General features: G+C 46.6%; 1 protein-coding gene across 1 annotated transcript in view; it reads right to left on the reverse strand.

Annotated features, from left to right (window-relative positions):
* Positions 1-23,904, reverse strand: part of CABLES2 (Cdk5 and Abl enzyme substrate 2) — a 54,643-nt gene that overhangs the window by 22,525 nt on the left and 8,214 nt on the right. Inside the window, exons 2-3 of the mRNA XM_082271625.1 lie at positions 10,450-10,521; positions 8,185-8,271 (exon numbers count right to left, since the gene is read on the reverse strand). Of these exons, the coding sequence (XP_082127751.1) occupies positions 8,185-8,271; positions 10,450-10,521 (159 nt within the window). The remainder of the gene's footprint in view (positions 1-8,184; positions 8,272-10,449; positions 10,522-23,904) is intronic.

Raw genomic sequence — 23,904 nt, forward strand, 5'->3', positions numbered from 1 at the left:
ATTCTGATTGCTGCACTGCCTGTGCTGTTGCTGAGCGGTGCAGCAGGGACACCAACTGGGTATTTGGGCAGGATGCTCAGGGGAGGGGGGGGGGGGTTTGAACCCAGCAACAATTGGCCGCCACTGAGCCCTAGGCGGCTGGCTTGTTCGCCTAGCGGTAGCACCGGCCCTGCCAGAGAGTGCATGTTTAGGAGATAATTACCGTACCTAAAAGGTAAGACCTAAAGTTTACCTGTAGGCACAAATTTAAAATCAGTTTTTACTAATACTTTAAGAAACTTGTACAGAAATTGATTATTCCACTAGAGATCCAGCAGTGTTTGGCCTTAAACAAGGCCCATACTACTTCAGTAGAGGACACGCCTGACTTTATCTCCGGAAGGTTTACCACCCCTTCATGACCAGGACATTTTTTGCGATACGGCACTGCGTTACTTTGACAATTGCGCAGTCGTGCAATGCTGTACCCAAATAAAATTGATGTCCCTTTTTCCCCACAAATAGAGCTTTCTTGATCACCTCTGCATTTTTCTATTTTTTGTGATATAAACAAAAAGGACATTTTTTTTACTTTCCGCTATAAAACATATCCAATAAAAAATGTTAAAACCCAAAATGTCTTCATAAATTTAGGCCAATACGTATTCAGCTACATATTTTTAGTAAAAAAAGAATCCATTCGGCGTATATTGATTGGTTTGTGCAAAAGTTATAGCATCTACAAAATTTGGGATATTTTAATTTATTTTTACTAGTAATGGCGGCGATCAGCGAATTCTAGCTGGACTAACACTGCGGCAGAAAATTTGGACACTGACACTTTTTGACACTAATACAGTGACCAGTGCTAAAAATGTACATTGTCACTGTAATATTGACACTGGCTGGGAAGGGGTTAACATCAGGGGCAATCAAAGGGCATAAATGTGTGCCTAGCCAGTGTTTATGCACTGTGTGGAAAGTGCTTTTACTAGGGGAAGTCATGAATCCATGTCCCTGCTTTGCAGGAACACTGGATCCATGCCTTCCCTACTGACAGAACGGTGATCTGCCTTGTTTACATAGGCAGACCACCGTTATGTCTCTGTAACTAACAAATTGGCGGGTGTCGGCAGACATCGAGTCCGCGGTACCAGCCGCTGGGCTCTTGCTGTGTGTGTGGTCACAGCGGGAGCGAGCCACCTGCGGCAGCGCGCTGTGCATCCTACCTAACTGATATGCTGGTAAAAGCCTTTTCTAGAGATCTGTCCTCTTTGGCGAGTCCGGTCCTTCATTCAAATCTGGTTGTGATCTTACATTGCCAAACCAAGTCTTACTGGTCAAATTCCTTTAAAAGATCTTACCGCTGCTGCAGTTCATTCCTTGCTTACAGAACACATAGAGCAGATGATCTGTAGCATTACATTTTAGCTGTGATGAGTTGCTAAAAGCCTCCTGTCTCATTTGTCACCTGTGTGTCATGTAAGTGCATATGCTTAGGGGACTGCTTGCCTGCATAACCCTTGTGACACAAGCATCTGAAATGCATAGCCTTCAAGGGACAGTGTCTCTTCGGTTCTCAAGGATGCTTCTGGAGTCAATTTCACCCATCTTCCCTAGTGTGAGAAGCCTAAGGACTTGGGCAACACAGTGAGTTTTGCTTACCATCTCTTCTTGGGTTTCTCACCACCAACCTTTCCGTGTCAGGACACAGATTAGCAGATCTCCACTGAGGCCCATCGGGCCTTCTGGGTCAAATTTTTGTTGCCCCAGTTCCTGTGGCAAAACTGTTCGAGGGGTGTACTCCAATCTGTTCACTGTTCCAAAGCCCAAATGGGGCATTCGACATTCTGGATCTTAAAACTCTATCAGTATTCAAGTCCAAATATTCTGCATGGAATCTACCAAATCTGTCATTTTTCTTCACCAGGAAGAAATTCTGGCTTCTGCAGATGTCAAAGATGCTAACCTACCTATCTCCCAGTGCATCAGCAATACCTACATTTTGTTTTGGGGCCCTGCCCTTCAACCTCTCATTTGCAGCTCGGGTATTCACCAAGGTGCTAGACCCAATAATTAACCTTACTGCAATGTTGCTGCATGCACACCGATATACTTAGATGACTGTCCAGATGTTACAGCCATATAGATGAATCCTGAACCTTCATAAATTGTTGTTAGAACCAACTCATCATTTTGAGTATGTGGGTCTAGACCTGGACCTAGCTCAGGCTAGAGTGTTCTTTCCGCAGAAGAAATTTTAGACACTCCATCTCAGTTTTGAATTCCCAGTTCAACTCTCTGCTTTTACATGACAGTTCTAGGTCTGATGGCAACCTCTTCTGAGGCAGTTCCATTTGCCCAGTTTCACTTCAGAACAGCAGCATTCTGTAGTCAGAGTTTGAGTCAATTTGATCTCTGGACAGAAAAACTCCATCTATCACAAGGACTAGGTTGTCACTGGTTTGGCAACCCAGTATTTCTTATCTTTTGAAAGATCTTCACAATGGATGCCAGCCTGCCAGGTGCTGAGCGTAGGGGAGAGCTGGAGAGTGCTTGTAAGGGAGGGTACAGGTTGGAAGGCAAGGAGAAAAAGAGAGTGGATTTGGATCCAAGCAGCAGTGAAGAGTTCCACTAACATCTTGAAGATACTAAGTAGTTCACTGAAGGGACAAAAGCGGCCTTTGACCCTGTGTATCATGTAATGTCATGGTCTCCAGGTGAGAGCACATCTGGTGGTGGTAGCACAGAAAACTGGATGATCGATGAGCACACACTAGTGATCTGTAGCAGAGAACTGAATGACACAAGATAATGTCTGACACCCTGCAAGCAGAGGGGATAGCCACCAAAAAGGCCAGCTTCCGGGACAGTGTAAACAGGGGAATCTCCCAAATATTTTCAAAGGGAGGCTTCTGGAGAACTAAAAGCACCAAGCTCAGATCTCACGGCGGTAGAGGAGACCGCACCGGTGGAGTCAAACCCCTTGAATAAAAGCATGAACCAGTGGTTGCTAAGAGAAGACCTCCAAGGCCGACACATGGCCCTTGATGGTATTCAAGGACAAATTTCTGCTCGACTCCTCGTTGAAGGAAGATTAAAGTCTGAGCCACCGAAAAAGCACGAGGGTGAACCCAAATTGACTTACACCACGAAATGTACACTTTTCACGTACGATGGTAGATCTTCCTAGAGGTAGACTTCCTAGCCTTCAGCAGTGTCAGAATCACCAACCCAGAAAAAACCTCTATCCTTCAGCACCTGGCTTTCAACAGCCAGGCCGTCAAAGCCAGCAACTGTAAAGCAGGATGGAAGATCGGCCCTTGGGACAGTAGATCCTCCCTGAGAGGCAGTCTCCAAGGGGCATCGGCGACCAATCTCACCAGGTTGGCGTACCAAGACCGGCGAGGCCAATCCCAGTCCACCAGAATGAAGGGAATACCTTCGGCCTCGATTCTGCTAAAAAGCAGTGGCAGAACCTTGAGAGAAGGAAAGGCGTAGATCAGACAATTCTGGCCCCAAGGGGCCACCAGAGCATCTGTGGCGTCCGCCAGAGAATCTCATGACCTTGCCACAAATCTCTGTACCTTCTGTTGAGCCGGGACACCAACAGATCCACCTTGGGGGTGCCCCACAGTAGACATATCTGATGAAACACGTCCATGTGAAGGGACCCCACTCCCTTTGGTTCAACGCCTGCCGACTGAGATAGTCCCATCTGCCAGTTTTCCACTCCTGGAATGTGTACAGCGGAGAGAGACGGAACAAAGCATCCTGCCCACCAGAGGATGCCAGCACACTTTGTTCCACCCTGGTAATTGACATGAGCCACCGCCGTGGTGTTGTCTGACTGGATTTGTACTGGAAGCCCCCAGAGTCGATCTGTCCAGTGATCCAGGCACAGCCTGATCGCTTAAAGTTTCAAGACATTGATCGGTAGTCTGGATTCTTCCAGACCCCAACAACCCTGAGTGGAGCTCAGGCTCAAGATACCTCCCCACCCGGACTGACTGGCATTCGTGGCAATCACTGTCCAATACAAGGGGAGAATGGCAGGGCAAGGCAAATCCTAAGAGCCTGAGAGCAAAGCCACCAGACCAGAGACTTCCTGGTTTCCCGCCTCAGCTGAATCGGATTGTCCAGAGACCTCGGACACATGTCCCATTTTGCCAGGATCTCCCTTTGCAGGGACCTGGTATGGAACTGTGCAAACAGAAACGCCTGGAAGGTAGATACCATCAGGCCCGGCACCCGCATGCAAGTCCAGAGGGAGGACCAGGAGGGAGTAGGTGAATCGCAGCATGCAACTTCTGGAGCTTGTCCAGAGGAAGGAACACACTGGCTAGGGCTGAGTCCAGAGCCAGACCCAAATAATACAATTTTATGGATGGAATCAGAGCAGACTTCTGGTAGTTCAGAAGCCAACCAAACTCTTTCAGGGTCTGTATTGTGATCTCTATGTCGTCCATAAGGGCAGCAGAGGACTCCACTCACAAGAGGAGGTCATACAGGTAGCCCAGTACCACAATCCCCCGCTGATGTAGCAACACCAGAACCGGGGCCAACAGTTTTGTGAAGACCCGAGAAATAGAAGCAAGCCCAGAGGAGTGGAGGTGAGACCAAAGGGTAACGCTGCAAACTAATAATGCTCCTCTCCTACAGCAAAACTGAGAACACACTGGTGTCGGGTACATATTGGAATGTGCAGGTAAGTATTCTTGATGTTAATAGAAGCAAGAAAATCCTCCTGATGAAGGGATGCGACCACTGTGCGAATGGACTGAATTTCTGTACCCACACAAAGCAGTTCAGAGCCTTAAGGTCCAGAATCGGACTGACATTGCCCTCCTTCTTTGGGAGCGTGAAAAGGTTTGAATAAAAACTCTGAAACCGTTCCAGAAACAAATCACACCCTGAAGCAACACCGCCCCAAAGAGAGCTTGCAATCTGTACCGGAGGGCAAGAACTAAACTTTATCTTGTAACAGGATAGAATCAGTTGATGGACCCATTTTTCGTTTACCAAGAAAGTCCACGGGCCTGGGAACCAATGAAGGCGTCCTCCACCCCATGCATGGGTGAGGGTGCTTCTATATGTCAAAGGAGCCTTGCCCACAGGCCTAGAGAATCCTGCTCCCGGCTTGCCAGACAAGGGCCGCTTGGAATCTCCCGAGGAGGACTTGAAAGGTTTTGAACCCTGTCAGTGGACCCTGAGGGACGATAAAACTGCGATGAGGTTCTTTTTTCCTTCCCAGACTGTGGAAGAAAGGTACCTTCCCCCCGTGAGACTCCTGATGTCATCCAGGGTGGCCCCAAACAGGTGATCACTCTGAAAGGGTAAATCAGTTAGAGCTTTTTTAGAAGTCTGGTCCGCAGACCAACACTTAAGCCACATTACATGGCAAAGCACCAATGCCAAAACATATAGCTTAGAAATTAAGGGAGCCGCATCCAGAGAGGCATCACAGATAAACAGCAGCCCCTGGACCAGCTGGTCTGTCAATTCAGCAAAGGCAGGGGGAATCTGCTCTCCCTCTAGGTCACGGCGCAAAAGTTTAACCCACTCTGTGTTTGCAACAACAGGGCAATAGTCAGGACTGGTCTAAGCATCGAACCAGCAATAGTGAACATATTGTTTGCCACAGACTCCGCCTTCCTGTCAGGAAGCATTGGTTGCCTTGTTCAACCTGGAAACAGGGAAGTCCACCACTGGTGGGACAGTCCACTTCTTGAGAGATTCCTCAATGGGGTACCTCACTGCAAGCATTTAGGAACCACATAGGGGTGTTTTGAATGCTCCCAATATTTAGAGACAAATTTGTCAAAATAGGAGGGATAAGGAAACACTTTTGCCGTGCGAGACAGCTTGTGGGTGCCAAAAGGGGACTCGCACCTCTGCCGCAGCCTCCATTTTTAAAGTTTCCCACACAGATGCAATCATTAAGTCAACTAGCGCCTTCTCTTGCGCAGCTACAGGTGTGGAGGAGTCATCCTCACTATCTGATAAACCTTAGAGCGTGGCTGCAAACCCCGCAGGGTAGGCCATGGTAGCGGCGGCCATGTTAGATTCAGGATCTTTTGAGACAGATGAGGCAAGGGAAGGTGGGGGATGCTTTTTGCTAGCCCGCCACTCAAAGGCCACCTCCACCTGGGAAACAAAGGACTCCAGGACCGCCGTCAATGCATCAATGCAGTGCTGGGACACAGTCCTGCAGCCTCTAGGAGGGGGTCAGGTGGGGAAACATGCTCCTGAGACTCCATAAGCAAAGAGGGGACCCCCACAAAAAATGTGCAGCACCGCTATGGGACACCCCCATTGTGCCAGTAGCACCACCGGGTCACCAGCAGGTAGAGCACCCCACAACCTGCAGCAGAGAGAGGGAGGGACCCCACCAGACTCACCAACCCACCAGAGAGCTCCGCTTTACGCGCGGCATCCAAGGGGGGGAAGGAAAAATTCCAGGAGTCAACACCAGGGATAAAGGAGGAGCTCCCACAGCTTCTGTCATGGCCGCCGCTCTATTAGCACGCTGGACCAACAAAAAATGGCCGCCGGACTACACAAACATAGCAGCAGTCCATTAAAACACGTATGCTACGACAAAAAAAGCTGCCGCCCTTGGCTCTATGAGGCTCCCAGGGATCCCCAACATTATTCAGCGAGGGGAGACCAGGCACATGACCTCCAATAGCAGCCAGTGCCCCAACCCCCCCAAGCGGAGAAGCCCAGCCACCGGTGGCGAGCCCCCCCACTCACCACTACAGTGCAGCACAACAACCCCTGTCAATATGCCAAACCACCATGCTACTCCAGATTTGGGGGGGGGGGGTTACCAGATGACCCACAGGGACCACCAACCAAGGGGGGGTCTGAGGGGAACCCACAGGTCTGACCATCCCAGGGAGGGGCCCGCATTCAACTCAAACCCTTCAGGGGGAGAGGGGGGGACAGCTACTCACCATACCAGGGCACCACTCCGGACAGAACCTCCTCACCATCGAAATAAGGGGGCTGTCGGCCAGGAGGAACGCTACGACTCAGGTAGAGACACGGTCATATGCGACCTCGCAAGGCATTTAACTCGCAGGCCAGCCCCCGGCCAGTGTGACTATGTTGCAACCAACATAGATATCCAGCCCGTCGCCCAGTCCAGCAGTTAATTGTAGATCTTGCAGGACAAAAACCCAGGAGAAGAAGAAAAAAAAAACATTTAAAAAAAGGAAAAAAATGGCCAGGACCAGAGATCCCGGCAGCGGACTAGGTCCTTACTTCCGACTAGGCAGAAAAAAAACTGAAGGCCTATAGCAGAGAAGGGGAGTATACCACCTAGGACTGCCCATAGGTGTAGCCAAGTCTTTTTTCAGCCTAGTGTCCTACTCCTGTAGGGGGGCAATATAACCCTGTGGTTCTGAATAATGGAGAGCTGTATCTGTCAATAAACAAAAGAGAGTTATGTTTTAAGAGACTTTTAAAAGGACATTAAAATGTGTTTGTTTATTAGTTCCATGTTGATTATGCACATAGCACTGCAATATCGGTCGATAGCTAGGAAAAGCCACACTACAGGTGTTAAACTTGGTTAATAACGCACATATATGAGTGGTTAGCATGTACGCTGCTTTCACTATCCATTTATTTGCAAATTTGGTAAAGTTTTGGTTGGGACCATCACTGTATACTGTTTGTAGTGTACTATAGCAGCTCACAAGGCAGTCATTTATATATGTACCATGTACTACACTCCTCCTATTATTCCTTTAACAGAGGACCAGTAAGATACCATGTACTACACTCCTATTATTCCTTTAACAGAGGACCAGTGAGATACCATGTACTATTAGTCCCCGTTCACACTGGGGCGACCTGTGAGGCCACCTGGTCGCCTCACAGGTCGCCTTCCATAGGGAAGCTGCGGTCCCGTTCTAATAGGAGCGACACAAGTCGCTCCGACTTAGAAAAGGGTCCGGAGCTTCTTTGGGGCAACCCGGAGCGACCGTCATAGACTTCAATGTTATGAAGTCTGTGCCGGCCGCTCCAAGGTCGCGGCGCGCTGCTCGCACCGCGACCTCGGAGGTCGCCCCTGGAAGTCGGATCGCCCCTGTGTGAACGGGGCCTTATGTCCTATTATTCCTGTAGTAAAAGAACAGTGATGTACCATGTATTACCCTCCTATCAGAGGACAGGGTCCAGATGTAAGATTCATACCTGCTGCTCCGGGTGTCATACTGCCTCATGCTTTTAATGAAATGTATTTTCCTCAAGTTTCGTGGAGATTCTGGAACATGTTTGGGCCTGTTTGGAAAAAACAAAAATATGAGGACACCGTCTAAAAAATAAAATAATAAAAAAAAAGGACAGAAAGTGTCCAGGGAAGACAGGAAAACAGCAGTGAGAGGATCAAGTAAAGGAGAAGGTGGATTGTCCTGCTGAGACTTCAAATGCATAACGGAATATTAAACACTGCTTTCACTGTAGCCATGACTGGTACCAAGATTTAACTTGACAGAGTAGCTTTACAGAATCACTTTAAGAGTCAGACAGCCCAAATTATCTTAAAATCAGAAGTAAACCCATTGATTTAACAATTTAAAAAAACAGTTACATTTCCAGCACATGCAAGCTGTCAGACCATCCAATGGCTGGTGTCAGAACTGATCACATGTGCAGCATCATGGCAGCTGAGGATTAAACAGAGGCCAAGATGGTAGCTTCCTTGGCTGAAGACCATAGGAGGGTTTACTTCTACTTTAAATTTTTGGCAAATCTCTGCCAGACTCTAGCCACTTCTTTCATGTTCCACATGGGCTCCATACTATGGTGGGTGAGGCAGACATGGGAACACCTTGCTGACAAATGAAATAAGCCATTGGGTGATTCATCACACCAAAACTTACCCATAACTGAATTACCAATCCCTGGTGGACTGACTCTCAAAATGTAGGTTCACCTTTAAGCCAGTCTCCAGGTAATATTTAGGAATTTCGCCTCTTCTATTGATTCTGTTTTGTGTCCTTCTGGCTCCACCAACATTTTCAAATACTGCTGATTGCCATGAGTAATCTTTATACAAAGAAAACCGGCCACTGGATGCACAGATTTTAAATTCTGGTCATGCACCATGTAGGAAATTAAATTATAACTTTAGTGAAAAATAATCCCCCAAATTTTGGATGGTCACCAGAACAGGAAAATAGGGGATTTCTTCCAATGGGGACACTAGGTCTAGAGACAACCAGCGATTCCCTCACCTAGGAGGGATTTCCTCTCACTTCCTGTTTTAGCCATAGAACAGGAAGTGAAAAAAAATCTCCCCAATAAGACATATAAAATGACAAATTAAAAACTGAGGGGGCATAACCCTCTTTAGGCTCCATTCACACTACCGTGACTTGTCAGCCTGACAAGTCGCGGTCGGTCTCAGTTCATGCAGTGCTACAGGACCCGTTCTAATAGGAGCGACAAGTCGCTCCGACTTAGAAAAAGGGTCCTGTACTAGTTCCCCGTTCACTAAGGTCGCCTTCCATAGGGAAGCTGCGGACCCGTTCTAATAGGAGCGACACAAGTCGCTCCGACTTAGAAAAAGGGTCCGGAGCTTCTTTGGGGCGACCCGGAGGCGACCGCCATAGACTTCGAGTTCCCCGAGTCGGATCGCCCCTATGTGAACGGGGCCTAAATCTATCCAAAATAAAAAGAAATCTAAACGTTTGCCTTCTACTTTAAAGCGGAACTTCATCAAGGAGATTAGAAAGAAGTAGCCAATTAAAAGTAAAATATTTTAGGAAACCTGGTGTTCCGCTTAGGCTGGATTCACACTGGTATGAACATAGACATTGCATGTGATTCGCACCGCATTGCTGTGCAGATTACATGCAATGTCTGTGTGATGCGAATTCAAAACATACAAATGGTATGGCTGAATTTGCATCGCATTCAGACCAAAATGGCGCAGGACCCTTTTTTTGGTCCACCCTGGAATCGGATCGCATGGGGTGTTCACACCTATGCGATATGATTCCTGTACTATCTGATTCCTGTACTATTTCACAGTTTGCACTGCAATCTGCGAACCGATCTGGGGTGACATTAACACCCCCAGTGGCTCGCAGAGGTCAGTGTGAACCGCCTGTGATTCAGGTGCTGTGCAAGGTTTCCCTCATCGCACCAGTGTGAACCCAGCCTAAGTGTGCATTTCAATTAAAATTGTTGTGTAGGCAATATGAATCCATTGCAGCTATAAAGTTGAACTTACATTTTCCATAAAGATCATTGCGGTTTTACCCCAAGAAAAAGCTATAGAAAGAGAATGTGTAAGTGAAGAGCACAGAAATCCAAGGTTTAAAAAGAATGAAAAACATGAGATCTGACAGCAAGGTGACCAGCCCAGAAGGTAATAGGTTAGTATCCTCTGAGGAAAATATAGATAAAAGTTAGTGTGGTTAGTGGAGAGCGGTCCTCTGTCTGGACTAATACCTTGGCACTGGTGTAAATTCTGCCATATCATCTAGACCCTCTAGGGAGCAGCGCTGAGACAGATGACGTAGCCTGCAAGAGGGAGCAATCATTGGGATGACACTGCAGATCAACCAACATTCTACAACATTTCTCACTGGTCAGAGCCTGCCTGAGCTTGTCTACATATTGCAGTCTATTTGTTTTTCTCTTTAATGTACCTTGAAAGGATCAGAAAGGGTTATTATAAACTGATTGACATTTTGTATAATAAAGCGTTGCCTTTTTTGGTAAATCATCACATTTTATTCTTTGTGGTTTCGTAGTGCAGCCTTTTCACAGCCACTTCCTATCTTCAAGCACAGTGATGGTGACAACGGTAAACCATGAACATGCAATGTGTGTTAGCTTAGGATTGGACATGCGTTTAAATCTACCTTTTCTCTGAAGCACGATCTGCCTTTGGACTGCGCTTCAGAGGGGGATGACAGGCGGTGAGGAAGCGTTGCGTGAACTCATTTTTTGCTGACAAATGCGCTGCAACAGCGTGTATTACATGCATGAACTAAATATACATGGCACCACCTATATTGCTGTGTCTATGTGCCATCCTAATCCGTGAGTATAACACCCAACAAGTATAAATAATTATTGCATGCAGTTGCGTGGCGTTTGCAGCAATTCCCGATTTGGCTGAATGTGCTGCATTTGGAAGGCTTGCTGCCCACCAATTACTACATGTCGGGTAGATTTTGCCATGGGCACTAAGTGAAGCATCGCAACCAAGACATGTAAACATGCCAGTCTGCCGCCTAATGCAGCTTAAGAGGGGGGGCATGGCAAAAACATGGCTCAACAATGCATTTTTAACCCCCCCCCCCCCAAACGCACGTCTACATCAGGCCTTTGGGTCCTTTCACATGGGCTGTCCGCTTTTCAATCCATCTGGCGGCTCATTTCCATCTGATTTCCCCATAGAGGAGAGCAGGACTGTGTCCATGTCCACTCTGCACAGTGAGAGGACACGGACCTGTTATCCGCCTGCTCTGCGGGGATCAGTGGATCGATCCCCCGTTGAGCAACCGGAATCCATAACACGTAGGCGCCTGTGTGAAAGGACCCTTAAAGTGTGACTTGCAGTTTTTATCTCGAACACGTGACGAGGTAAACAAATAGGAGACAAGGACAGAGCGTCGTCACCCCATAACAGGAAGTGCCCGTACAATGGCCTTTATGGTAGGATCACCAGGAATGATTATTTAGAAAGTTGCAGATTTAAAAATAGCCAAAATTACTTCTGAAACAACATCAACATGTTAAAAACGATCAATCAATAAAAGATTTTAGTGATTACGTGTACATCTACTTTAAAGCGGTAGTATACTCCACTTTTTAACTTTTACCTATAGGTAAGCCTATAATAAGGCTTACCTGTAGGTAAAATTAATATCTCCTAAACCTGCATGGTTTAGGAGATATTCGCCCTGCATGCAGCCGCTGACACCAGCGGCGCATGCGATCTGAAGGTCTGGTGGACCTTCAGAGCTCCTTGCCGGCTCCGTGCCGGAAAGTGAACCCCTGCGCGAATGTGCGGGGGTGACGTCATCGCGGCTACGGCCACTCACAGCGCCGGAGCCGCCAAACCCGGAAGAGATGCTGAGGGAAGATGTCAGCTCCCTTAGCGGTGTCCGGGTGACCATGTGGGGGCTTCGCTCTAAGGTAAGTATTTAATATTGTGCCATTATGCGATGCATACTAGCTCATTATGCCATTGTCTTGCAGGGGTTTTTTTTTTGTATGGGGATACTACCGCTTTAAAGAGCCACTCTAGGTCATCCATTTCTGGGCATCATACTGGAAATACCTTGTTTGCACATTTGTGTAGCTCAGAATTGCGTGTTCCCAGAACCAAACCATAAATCAGAGGTGGTCAACTAAAGAGGCATAGAGGGCCTCAGATGCAGCCCCCGACATGGCCACACATTATGTTCCCTCCATGTAATACTAGGGAAGGCTTTCTATAGACATACAACAGGCGACAGCCAGAATCTGTGGACATGCTACACGCTACAGGCATGTTGTAAACAGCGCAGAGAGTATGTTACAAGGGACTGCTAGAGATTACTGCTATTGCAGTCCCTGTACAAAACACAGATTCCCCTATTGACTGTTAGGGTCCAAATGCCGCACAGAGGGGAACATTTGGCCTTTGTCGTACTGGATGGTCACCAGAGCCTTTAACAGTGGAATTCATCGGAGGTTCTCTGGCAAGCACACTGTGTGTAGAGTGAGGAGGCAATCCGGGAGATCTTATAATTACAGCTGCAAAAGGTAAATACAGTTTTGAACACGTCCTGCACCCGTCACTCCTTACCCAAAAGCAAAAGGAGTTATTATGGGTAGAGGATGACTTGGCAAACCATAGACAGTAACTGAACATGTATCATCAGGGTTTTCAATGATTTTAGGTTTGTAGAAAGAAATCTATATTCCTTAGACAGCCAATATGTGACTGGCATTGGTCAGCACAGACCCCGGTCTATTCCCGAATATCAAAAGGAAGCCAGCGGTGCCCGTGGTGATGTCACAAATTTGTGCTTCCTCATCAAAAATGACATCATGCCTTATTGTGAAGCCAACAAGATCACTTTATAATCCGGTCTAGAAGTCTATTTAGAGTTTCTCGTGCTTGTTTACTGAACAGCCAGAGCAATGGCAACATAATGAGTGAGATGCTTAAAATTTATCGAACATATAAATTCCCTTTTATTTGCACAGTCACTCGAGCTTTATAAAACACGACCTTTATTAGCAATTCCTGGCAAATGGAACTCCTGTTAGAAAACCATCAAGGCTTTATTTCATGAAGTGATTGCAAGAGACATTCTTATTATATTCAGAATGATGAGGTGCAGTTTAAATGGAAGAGAAGATTACTCATTTATCAATAGAGCTGCAGAGCTGAACTGTATAGCAGAAAGAAGATCCAGGAAAGGAAGTACCTATTGTGCCCCCTTGGGGAAATTTACCTTCACTTCCTGTGCCAGAAACACAAGACAAAGCAAGAGAACATTTCTAAAAAGTGAAAACAGGTGTACTCATTCCGCTTTAGTTCCAGGGACTACTATAAACATTCTTACTATTATTTTCGGTTTCTATTCAAAACAGGAAGTGAGAGGAAATTCCTCCAAAGTGAGAGGGCTGGTTGTAACTGGAATCAGTGTACCCATTGGAAGTGTTCACCCCATATTCCTATTCTGGTGACCACCCAAAATGTAGGATTTTATTTAGGAAAAAACAGTACAAATAGAGAGGGTGAATCTCCCTAATGGGTGTTCTAATGGTGCCACCCCCCCCCCCCCCCAAAAAAAAAAAAAAAACACCTTTGCCTTTAGTTTTACTTTAATAATCTTATGGGCTCATTTAGACTACACTGCCTTGTGGGAAACCCACATTCCAATCGCAATGCAATACGCAGTGGGTGTCAGTGCAAAGTTAACAACACCCCAAATGCTGGTCACAAACGCGACTGGCCTCTCTCTCTCTCTCCATTAGTGGCCTGGCCTCTCTCTCTCTCTCTCCATTTGTGGCCTGGCCTCTCTCTCTCTCTCTCTCTCCATTAGTGGCCTGGCCTCTCTCTCTCTCTCTCTCTCCATTAGTGGCCTGGCCTCTCTCTCTCTCCATTAGTGGCCTGGCCTCTCTCTCTCTCCATTAGTGGCCTGGCCTCTCTCTCTCTCTCCATTAGTGGCCTGGCCTCTCTCTCTCTCTCCATTAGTGGCCTGGCCTCTCTCTCTCTCTCCATTAGTGGCCTGGCCTCTCTCTCTCTCTCCATTAGTGGCCTGGCCTCTCTCTCTCTCCATTAGTGGCCTGGCCTCTCTCTCTCTCTCTCTCTCCATTAGTGGCCTGGCCTCTCTCTCTCTCTCCATTAGTGGCCTGGCCTCTCTCTCTCTCTCCATTAGTGGCCTGGCCTCTCTCTCTCTCTCCATTAGTGGCCTGGCCTCTCTCTCTCTCTCCATTAGTGGCCTGGCCTCTCTCTCTCTCTCTCTCTCCATTAGTGGCCTGGCCTCTCTCTCTCTCTCTCTCCATTAGTGGCCTGGCCTCTCTCTCTCTCTCTCTCTCCATTAGTGGCCTGGCCTCTCTCTCTCTCCATTAGTGGCCTGGCCTCTCTCTCTCTCTCCATTAGTGGCCTGGCCTCTCTCTCTCTCTCCATTAGTGGCCTGGCCTCTCTCTCTCTCTCCATTAGTGGCCTGGCCTCTCTCTCTCTCTCCATTAGTGGCCTGGCCTCTCTCTCTCTCTCCATTAGTGGCCTGGCCTCTCTCCATTGAAAGTCATCTGGATGGGCTCAGTCGGTGCACCATCCGTCCCCTCTATTGAAAGTCATCTGGATGGGCTCAGTCGGTGCCCCATCTATCCCCCCAGAACAGGACTTGGCCTCTCTCTATTTAAAGTCATCTGGATGGGCTCAGTTAGTGCCTGATCCATCCCCCCAATTACAGGAGCTGGCCTCTTATTTGTGGCAAAGGCTTTGCGTTTTCCTTGGGAAGTGGAGTTTATAATCTGAACGAATACTAGCTCTAGGTAATTTGTGTTGGCTGCCATACAGGGCTGTACCGTTCTGCGGTCCATAATGTGCTTTTCATTCCCAAAGTTGGTATTAAGGGAACACATGCTCTAAATCTGTAAGCCGCTGCCTGTGCCTGTAGCAACAGATATCAGCTGTCACTTCACTTTCAGAATCACATTGGAAATCTGACAGAACAAACTCCATGTCCATTATAAGAACTATTGGGGGAGGGGGGGGGGGGGGGGGTTGACTAAGCTACCCACAGTGTTTTAATGTCCAATTTAACAAAGATAGACCTGTTTCACTCTGAAAGTGGAGTAACCCTTTAAGTTTGGATAGAATGTTAAAAGTCCTGTCAACCTTTTTGCCATCTGTGCCTGATTAGGGAGATTTTCCTTCACTTCCTGTCCTGAAAACTCAGCAGGAAGTTGGAAAATATCTCTCCAATGTGAGCAATTCCCCTCTTAGACTGTTGTCACAGGAACTCGTGTCCCCATTGGAAGATTTCCCCTTTATCCCCGTTCTGGCAACAATTGAAAATTGTGTACTTCCCCTCACTTTCATTCTTGGTGACACTGGTGGTCAGGATACATTGAGAGTGAATCTTCCTAAGGGGACACAGAAAGCAAACACTGGATATGGATAGAAAGATGAGGGGTTAGAACCTCTATCCGGAAAAAAAAAAAAAAAAAAGGAATTCTGTACTGGGAGCATGTGGAGGTTGCCATTTCTGTTCTCCTTCTGAAAATACTAGTTTGCTTGGCTGTCTGATACAGAGCTGCTGAACATTCAGATAGATCATTATTGTGATTTGCATACTTGTTCTGGGCCGGTGACCTACACAACACGGAAAGATGATCAGTACAACAGCCAGACAAACAGCATTTTCAGAAGGTGATGTCAGTATTGGAAGCCTCCATGTGTCTTAATTTAGGTTCTTTCAGCCCTCGCTGTACAGGAGGAGCAGGAAGAGCAACCCCTCCCCCATCTTCTACATTCCACCCAAAATAAATCACTGGCTTTACATGGAGCTGGTATAGACAAGACAGCCAAGAGCATGGCATGAAACTAGGGGGACAGGGAGTTGTAGAATGAAGAAGGTGACAAGGATTGCTCAGTGTATAGAGGACATCATAGACAGATTATCTCACTAATACTCTTCCAGTGCCGGGTGACCCCGTACCAGCCTGTGCACACAGCAGGGCTATATATAGTGCCAATTGTCCTGGTCACAGATGACTGGCAGAGTTCAGGGTTGTGCCTCATGAAAACAGGAATGTCTTATCTTAATGTTTTAGGTATAAACTAAACGCTGCATAACACAAATATGTGACTGCAATGAGCGCTCACCCAACCCCCAGGTCCTGTCTGGCCGGTTATAAACACTCATTACAGCTCAGGTAATTCCAGGACGTTTAAAAACTTTCCATAAAAGTCACACTGATGGGGGCGGGGGGGGGGGGGGGGGGAATCAATGACAAGGGGGGGCTACCGATGCCTGAAACACAGTCACCCAAAAAGCCAGCTAGTGATAGATCACAGAGGAGAGCTTCACATGCTGCAGCAATTGTAAGCATCCTCAGTGGGTCTGCCGATCGTAATCCGATCAGCGCTTTTAGCCAGATGAGACCGATGACCAGCGGTGTCCTGGTGAGGGGGGGCTTGCGCGTCACCCTGTCAGAACACAATAGCTCAATAGGGAGATCCCTATACTAACATCAGACTGTTAGTACAGGATCTCCTCAGTTTTTTTTTTTATTCAGCCCGCTGGGTTGAACGAAAAATAAATCTTCTATTGTGTGCCAGGCTTGTCTCCTTCACTAATATGCTCCCGCTGTCAGCACTATACATACACCAGCTACATACAGTATACAGAGTTGTGTTCCAGTGTTCTGACAAAAATTCCAACTCGCCAAAATCTCCAACCACGTCACTTCTGGTCACTTTACAGCAGCAATAATTAGACATTTTGACTAGTTGCTGTTTTCACAGACCACCGGCTGCCTATACACTACAGTAAACACTACGAGTGGATATTGTTAGCCCGCCTGCTACTAACCAATATGGCTGCCTCCAAGGCAGAGACAACTTTTTTCCTCCTTACCTGGTGTTCTGTGAAAACAGGCAACTGGTTGTGTACAGTAGTGTATTGGCTGCAGGTGGTCTGTGAAAACAGCAACTCGTCAGAATCTGCAATCATTGCCGCTGGAGAGTTGGAGTTTTCGGCATAACACCGACTCTGCTACGGGAGCATTACCTCTGCTAGTCAGGCTGAGCACTTCCCAACCATTAACATGAAGTCTTTTATTTTATCATTGTATAACACGCTTCCTCTGTTTAGCGAAGGTGAAGATTGAGATGTCATCTACCCCAGCTCAGCCAATCAGAGGAAGCTTTGTATTTATTAATACAAGGCATCCTTTGGGCTGAGCCCAACTTGATTTTGTGTCAGGAAGGAATTGCTGCCTGAACACAGTGCTGTATACTGTATGTCACTGATGCTACATACAGCGTATACAGCACTGACTGCAGCCACAAGTATTAGTAAAGGTAATAGTTACTTTGGACAACCTTGGCCTAAACACACTATTTAAAGCGGTAGTATAGTCCACTTTCAACTTTTACCTACAGGTAAGCCTATAATAAGGGTTACCTGTAGGTAGAATTAATATCTCCTAAACCTACACAGTTTAGGAGATATTCACCCTGCATACAGCCTGACACCAGTGGTGCATGCACTCTGAAGGTCCGGCGTATCTTGCCAGACCTTCCAGGAAAGTGAACTCCCAGGAGTGACATCATCGCGGCTCCAGCCACTCACAGCTCCGGAGCCACCGAGGGAACATGTCTGCTCCCTCAGCGGTGTCCGGGCGACCATGTCGGGGCTTCGTTCTAAGGTAAGTAATGCATACTAGCACATTATGCTATTGTCCTGCAAGGTTTATTTTTTATTTTGGGGATACAACCGCTTTAAAGTGACTACAAAGCTGCAGTTAGTATTTAAAGCAGAATTTACCTATTAAAATAACATTTTCTTCTCGACTCCTCCTCCCTCCCTCACAACTAGAGAATACTCCCTATTTGTTTAAGGTTTCCAACCATTTTAGTGTTGCACCACAGCTCTTCCTTTTTTTTTTTGCCTAGGCAAGAATGACTGGGCCTCCCCGCTGCCCCCTGGGATGTTCATGTCACACATCCCAGGAGCCAGTTTTACTGACAGGTGCATGCGCGCTGTGGGATTTCATGAATGCGCAAAAGCACCGCAAGTCTATGGGACCCAGCAGAGATCTATGGCACAACTTCCACAGATGCCGTAGGTACACATCTTCCTTACAGCCAAAGAAGCTGTCATCTTAGCCTCTGTTCGATCTGCAGTTGCCATGGTGCTGAACATGTCATCAGTTAAAACAGCCATTTGTTGGCTTGACAGTTCGGTTGAGAGCACAAGCAACTGACATTTAGGCTTTATGCACAGTTGGCGTTTTTACAGCAGCGGTTTTGGGTTTCATACTTTATTTTTTTTTTTTTTAACTGCCTCTAAACTCCCCTGAATCCTACCCTATCTGTTCATGCACACACAGGCTTTTATCAGCGTTTTTTGGCAGGAGAGAGTGTAGTAGTAGAGGAAAAAAATAAAAAACCCTTTGGCATCACATTCTGGAACAGCAGTTTTTTGAAAGAAAAACCGCTGACAGCTCATAAACTCTCCTAAACGCTAGTGTCCAGTGTTTATCAGAGTATATATTTTTTTTATATATATTTTTTTTTTTTTTTTTGAAGCGGAGGCCTGCCGGCGTCCTTAACAGCCAGTGTTTAACCACTTTACCACAGCCTATTTTTGAAATTTTTTGTTCACAAGTTAAAACCAGTATTTTTTGCTAGAAAACTACTTAAAACCCCCAAACATTATATATATTTTTTTAGCAAAGACTCTGGAGAATAACATGTCGGTCATTGCAAAATTTTTTGCCACGCGGTATTTGCGCAGCGGTCTTTAAAACGCCATTTTTTTGGAAAAAATTTGAAAAAAAAAAATCACATTTCACTGCATTTAAAAAATACTAAACAGTAAAGTTAGCCCATTTTTTTTGTATATTGTGAAAGATGATGTCACGCCGAGTAAATAGATATCCAACATGTTACGGTTTAAAATTGCGCCCCCCCGTGGGATGGCGACAAACTACGGTCAATAGAGATCTCAATTTGCGACGCTTAAAATTTAACGGTTACCAGTTTAGAGTTAGAGTGTAGCTCTTTTTTTTTTTAATTATTGCCCCCGCTCTGGCGATCGCGGCGATACCTCACATGTGTGGTTTGAACAGCGATTTCATTCGCGGCTCGACTTGCGTATACGTTTTTTTTGTGCGCGAGCTAACGGTGACGGGGCGGCTAAATTTTTATTTTATTTTTTTCCTATTTATTTTTTCTTTTTAAAAAAAAAAAAATAAAAAATCTGATCACTTTAATTGCTGTCACAAGCAATGTAAACATCCCTTGTGACACCAATATGTAGTGACAGGTACTCTTTATGGAGGGTTTGACGGTCTAAAAGACCCTCGACCCCTCCACTACACTTCCCTGTATGCAAAACGCAGAAAACGGCATTTTTGCATACAGCCGTTTTTCAAATGTGCCGCCTTTTGCAGCACAGTAACCCGGAAGTGACGTCATGGACGCCGCCTCCGGGTTACGTCATCGGAGACCCGATCAATGCCGTTTCCGGCATTCATCGGGACTCCATCCAGCCGGCAGACGTGCCGGCTGGGTGCTCGGGGCTCCCGGTGGGACGGGAGCCCCGAGCAAAGCCACGGAAGGCGGCGGCGTCCCCTCCCGCCCCCCCGGGTAACGATCGAGCGGCTCCCGAGCCGCATTGGTCGTTACCGACGGAAAGCCGACCATCGGCTTCAAACAACGGTACCGGGATGATGCCTCTAGCTAGAGGCATCATCCCAGTATAACCCCTTAAAAGTCAGCCGATGTAGGTCTACGTGGCTAGACGTTAAGTGGTTAAATGGTTAGGGAGTTGGCAGGGAAGCTGTCAGCCACATCCTTAATGTGGATGTTAACTCACTTTGACTACTTTACATAATCCTCTGTCTTTTAATGAAAAAAAAAAATTATATTATAATATATATATATATATATATATATATATATATATATATATATATATATATATATATATATATATATATATATATATATATTCCCGGTGATCACCGGGAATCGCTCTGAAATGTGGTAAAGGTGATAAATAGATATATCTATCTACCGCCTTTACCGCATTTCAGAGAGATTCCCGGTGATCACGTGGCCGGCCGGCTCTCTCCTCTCCCCTTCTGACAGATGCAGGGGGGCGGAGCGGAGATTCCCTTGCTGACGTCAAGCAGGGCGAGAGGAGGAGAGGAAAGAGAGAGCCGGCCGGTCACGGGGAGCCGCTCTGAAATATGGTAAAGGCGGCATTATAAAACACAGACAGGAGCACTTGTCATCAGGGAACAGAATGGATTATATAGGACAAGAAAAGTTTTAATAGCAGCAGGAGGGGAGGGGCTTGCACTGACACAGGAGCAGACAGGCAGGGAGGGAGGGGGGAGAGGAGGACAGGAGGGCTGCTGATGACTGAGGCATGTAAACTGACCACGGTGTCAGGGCTCAGCAGCCATGATATACCATGGTCAGTTTACAGAGGGGAGGGTAGAAACTGGCAGGATTAGCCAGGTTTTTTTTAGGTAGTACAGAAGGCCAAATTAAACAGCACAAGCACTATGCTGTATAACAGGATCTGAAAAAAAAAACCCACAAACAATGCCGCCAATACAAAAATCTGAAAGGAAAAAAAAAAAAAAGGAGGCGAGGGGGTCCACCTCAAGCCTTACCAGGCCCTTATCTGGTATGGATTTTAACTGGGGGGGGGACAGGCGAGCGCCCTGAACCATACCAAGCCACATGCGCTCATAGGAGGGGGGGTGCTTGGGGGTAGGGAGGCCTCTTTCCCACAACCTTGATGGTGGTTGTGGGGGTCTGTGGGCGGGGGGCTTATTGGAATCAACCAGATTAAGGGAAAAAAAAAATCCATCAGTGACAATATAAGGTGTGCCCTCACTGGGAGGCCCTGCCCTTTAGTTATTTAAAAGCTGGCAGACAGCAGGACTGGAGGTTTATTTGTTTTTTTCTTTTGGTCGGCAGTGGTGCGGATGTCGTTAATGATGATGGATCTATAGCAGGGGACATTTTTTTTTAAAAATAAAGGAATTGTCAAAAACTTGTGTTGTGTTTTTATTTGCGTTCTACACTTTTTGGGTGAATGAGTAGGAGGAGGCAGGGATCTGGCCCCCCTGCGTGCGCGCAGACCCCCCACAACCACAGCCCAGGGTTGTGGGGAAGAGGCCCTTGTCCCCATCATGGCATATAAGAGTCCCTCACCCCCCCCCCCTTTCCTGCCCTGTATTTTTGTATTGCCAGCAAGGTTTTTCCTTTTACATTCAGCTGTTAGCGAAGGATCCAGCTTCCCGGTTAGCCCCCTAACAACCAGCTATTCACTGGTTCAGGATGCCGGGGCCCTTGTTACTTAATGCTGAAGCTACTAAATAGCTTACATACTAGGCTACACTGCTAAATGTTGGCAAAAAAAAAAAAAAAACACGATACTCCTGTTTGAGCATCTACTTTTTCCAGACATTATTTTTGTATGTATTTGAGCGTATTTGTGCGTATTGAGGCTTAAATTACTGACCAAAAATGCAGATTTTTCTATTTTGTTCATACTGTAGAATGCACGGCGCTCATTTACGCGCCTGTGTGCACAGGCACATTACAATTAATGGGCTGTATTTTTGCACAGAAAAAAAAAAAAAAAAGCTGTACTGAGCTTTTTCAAGCTGTGAGATGCTCAAACAGGAGTATCATGTGCAAGAGGCCTAAAGCATTAGCATTTTTTTGTCCAGTGTTTCTAAGGCAGTTTTTAGTATTCTAGTGTGCATAAAGCCTTATGATCTTATGATTCATGGCATGCCTTGAATGTAACATTTTTGAGAAACAGTTCAATTTAGACCCCGTTCACACTGGGGCGACTTGTCAGGCGACCAGGTCGCCTGCAATAGAGTAGCACAGGACCCGTTCTAATAGGAGCGACACAAGTCACTCCGACTTAGAAAAAGGGTCCTGTACTACTTTGGGGTGACCTGCATTGACTTCAATGATATGAAGTCCGTGCATGTCGCTCCGAGCATCCGTGCATGAAGCTCCGTGCATGCCGCTTCACAGGTCGCCCCGGCAAGTCGGGTCGCGCCTATGTGAACCGGCTCTTATAGGTTTAGTCACACTTTCAAATGTAGCGGGGACAGCGTGTTGCCAGTCCAAACAGGAAGTTAGGAGTTTTCTGGCAGATCAACAGGTACACGCAGTGTTTAAAGGTATAAAACATTGGGAGGGGTGGGCATGTATTAGAGAGATATATACTAGATTTTTTTGCTCAGACACACACTTTTAAGCAGAAATAAACCTATAAAGATAGAATCTGCCAGCATTGGGTCTTTTGGTAGAAGACACTTTACAAGTCTACTGCCAGAAAAACTCCTACTTATGACTAGCATTGTTTTTTTCTGTACACCAGAGGTCTTCAAACTCTGGCCCTGCAGTTGTTCAGGCATGCCTAGTCATGTCTGTGAATGTCAGAGTTTTCCAATGCCTCATGGTATGCGTAGCTCTACAACAGCTGGAGGGCCGTAGTTTGAGGATCCCTGCTGTACATAAGCACAGTGCCAGGAATGATGCCAGGTGCCAATGTAATAACTCCAGGGTATATGCACAGCAGTTACATCATCAGTGCCTGCCCATTAGGAAAAGCAAGAAGAGATGTAGGGAGCTCAGACCTCTGGAGGAGAGCACACCCAGAGGTAAGCCTGTCAATGATGGCTGCCCCCACCATGATTAATTCTGCTTTATTTCAGCCATCGACTCTGCCTTCTCTGCAGATAAACAAGGTTTAAGAGGCCATAACATCCTGCATTCACCTCTACAGATTACTACGCCCCTGTGCACACTGATAGTCATGCCTGACAGACAGCATTATTCTATGTAAATAGGAATTCAGGATGTCACGGTTGCTTAAAAGCCTGTTTATCTGCAGAGAGGAGGCATGAGATGGAGAATGAGAGCACCGACAGAGGAGCAGCAAGGTACAGTCACCGTGCACCAATGAACAAGGCCTGTATATCAATTCAGTAAGCATGGATATTTATCAATACATAGATTTAAAAGAGAAGTACAGGATTATAAAAAATAAAACACGCATACTTCACTACCTACCTCGGCTCAATCCTCTAAGCCAGTGGTCCTCAACTCCAGTCCTCGGGACCCACTAACAGGACAGATTTTAAGTATTACCTTGGGGAGATGCAGACAAGAATACTGCAATCACTGAGCAGCAAATGAGATCACCTGTGATGTAGTTTAGTTATCTTGCAAACCTGGCCTGTTAGTGGGTCCCGAGGACCGGAGTTGAGAACCACTGCTCTAAGCTGTCCCTTGCTGACTCTAAGCCCAGAGAACTGAGCAATCACATGACTGAGGATTGCTCAGGTCTTGGTTTTCACTGAGCAGAGGGGTACATGTCAGTAACCACTCACTGCTCTGCCCCCTCAATCACTCACTGGTTTCGGATCTCAGTGATGCTTTGAGAGGCGGTCTGTAAAGCCCTGTTCACACCTGAGTGTATTTCAGCTCATAAAACGCTCATCTCTGAAGTTTCAAAACGCCCAACAAGCAAAATCCAATTCATTTCACTGGCCCCTGTTCACATAGGAGCATTTTGTTGCCTGAAGCTCAAAAAAGTACATTAGCTTCTTTTTTGGCAATTACAGGCGTTTTTGTTAGAGGTCAATGCCTGCCTCCAAACACCTGCAAAAACG

This window comes from Pelophylax lessonae (genome assembly GCF_965119305.1).
Source record: "Pelophylax lessonae genome assembly, chromosome: 11".
NCBI lineage: Eukaryota > Metazoa > Chordata > Amphibia > Anura > Ranidae > Pelophylax > Pelophylax lessonae.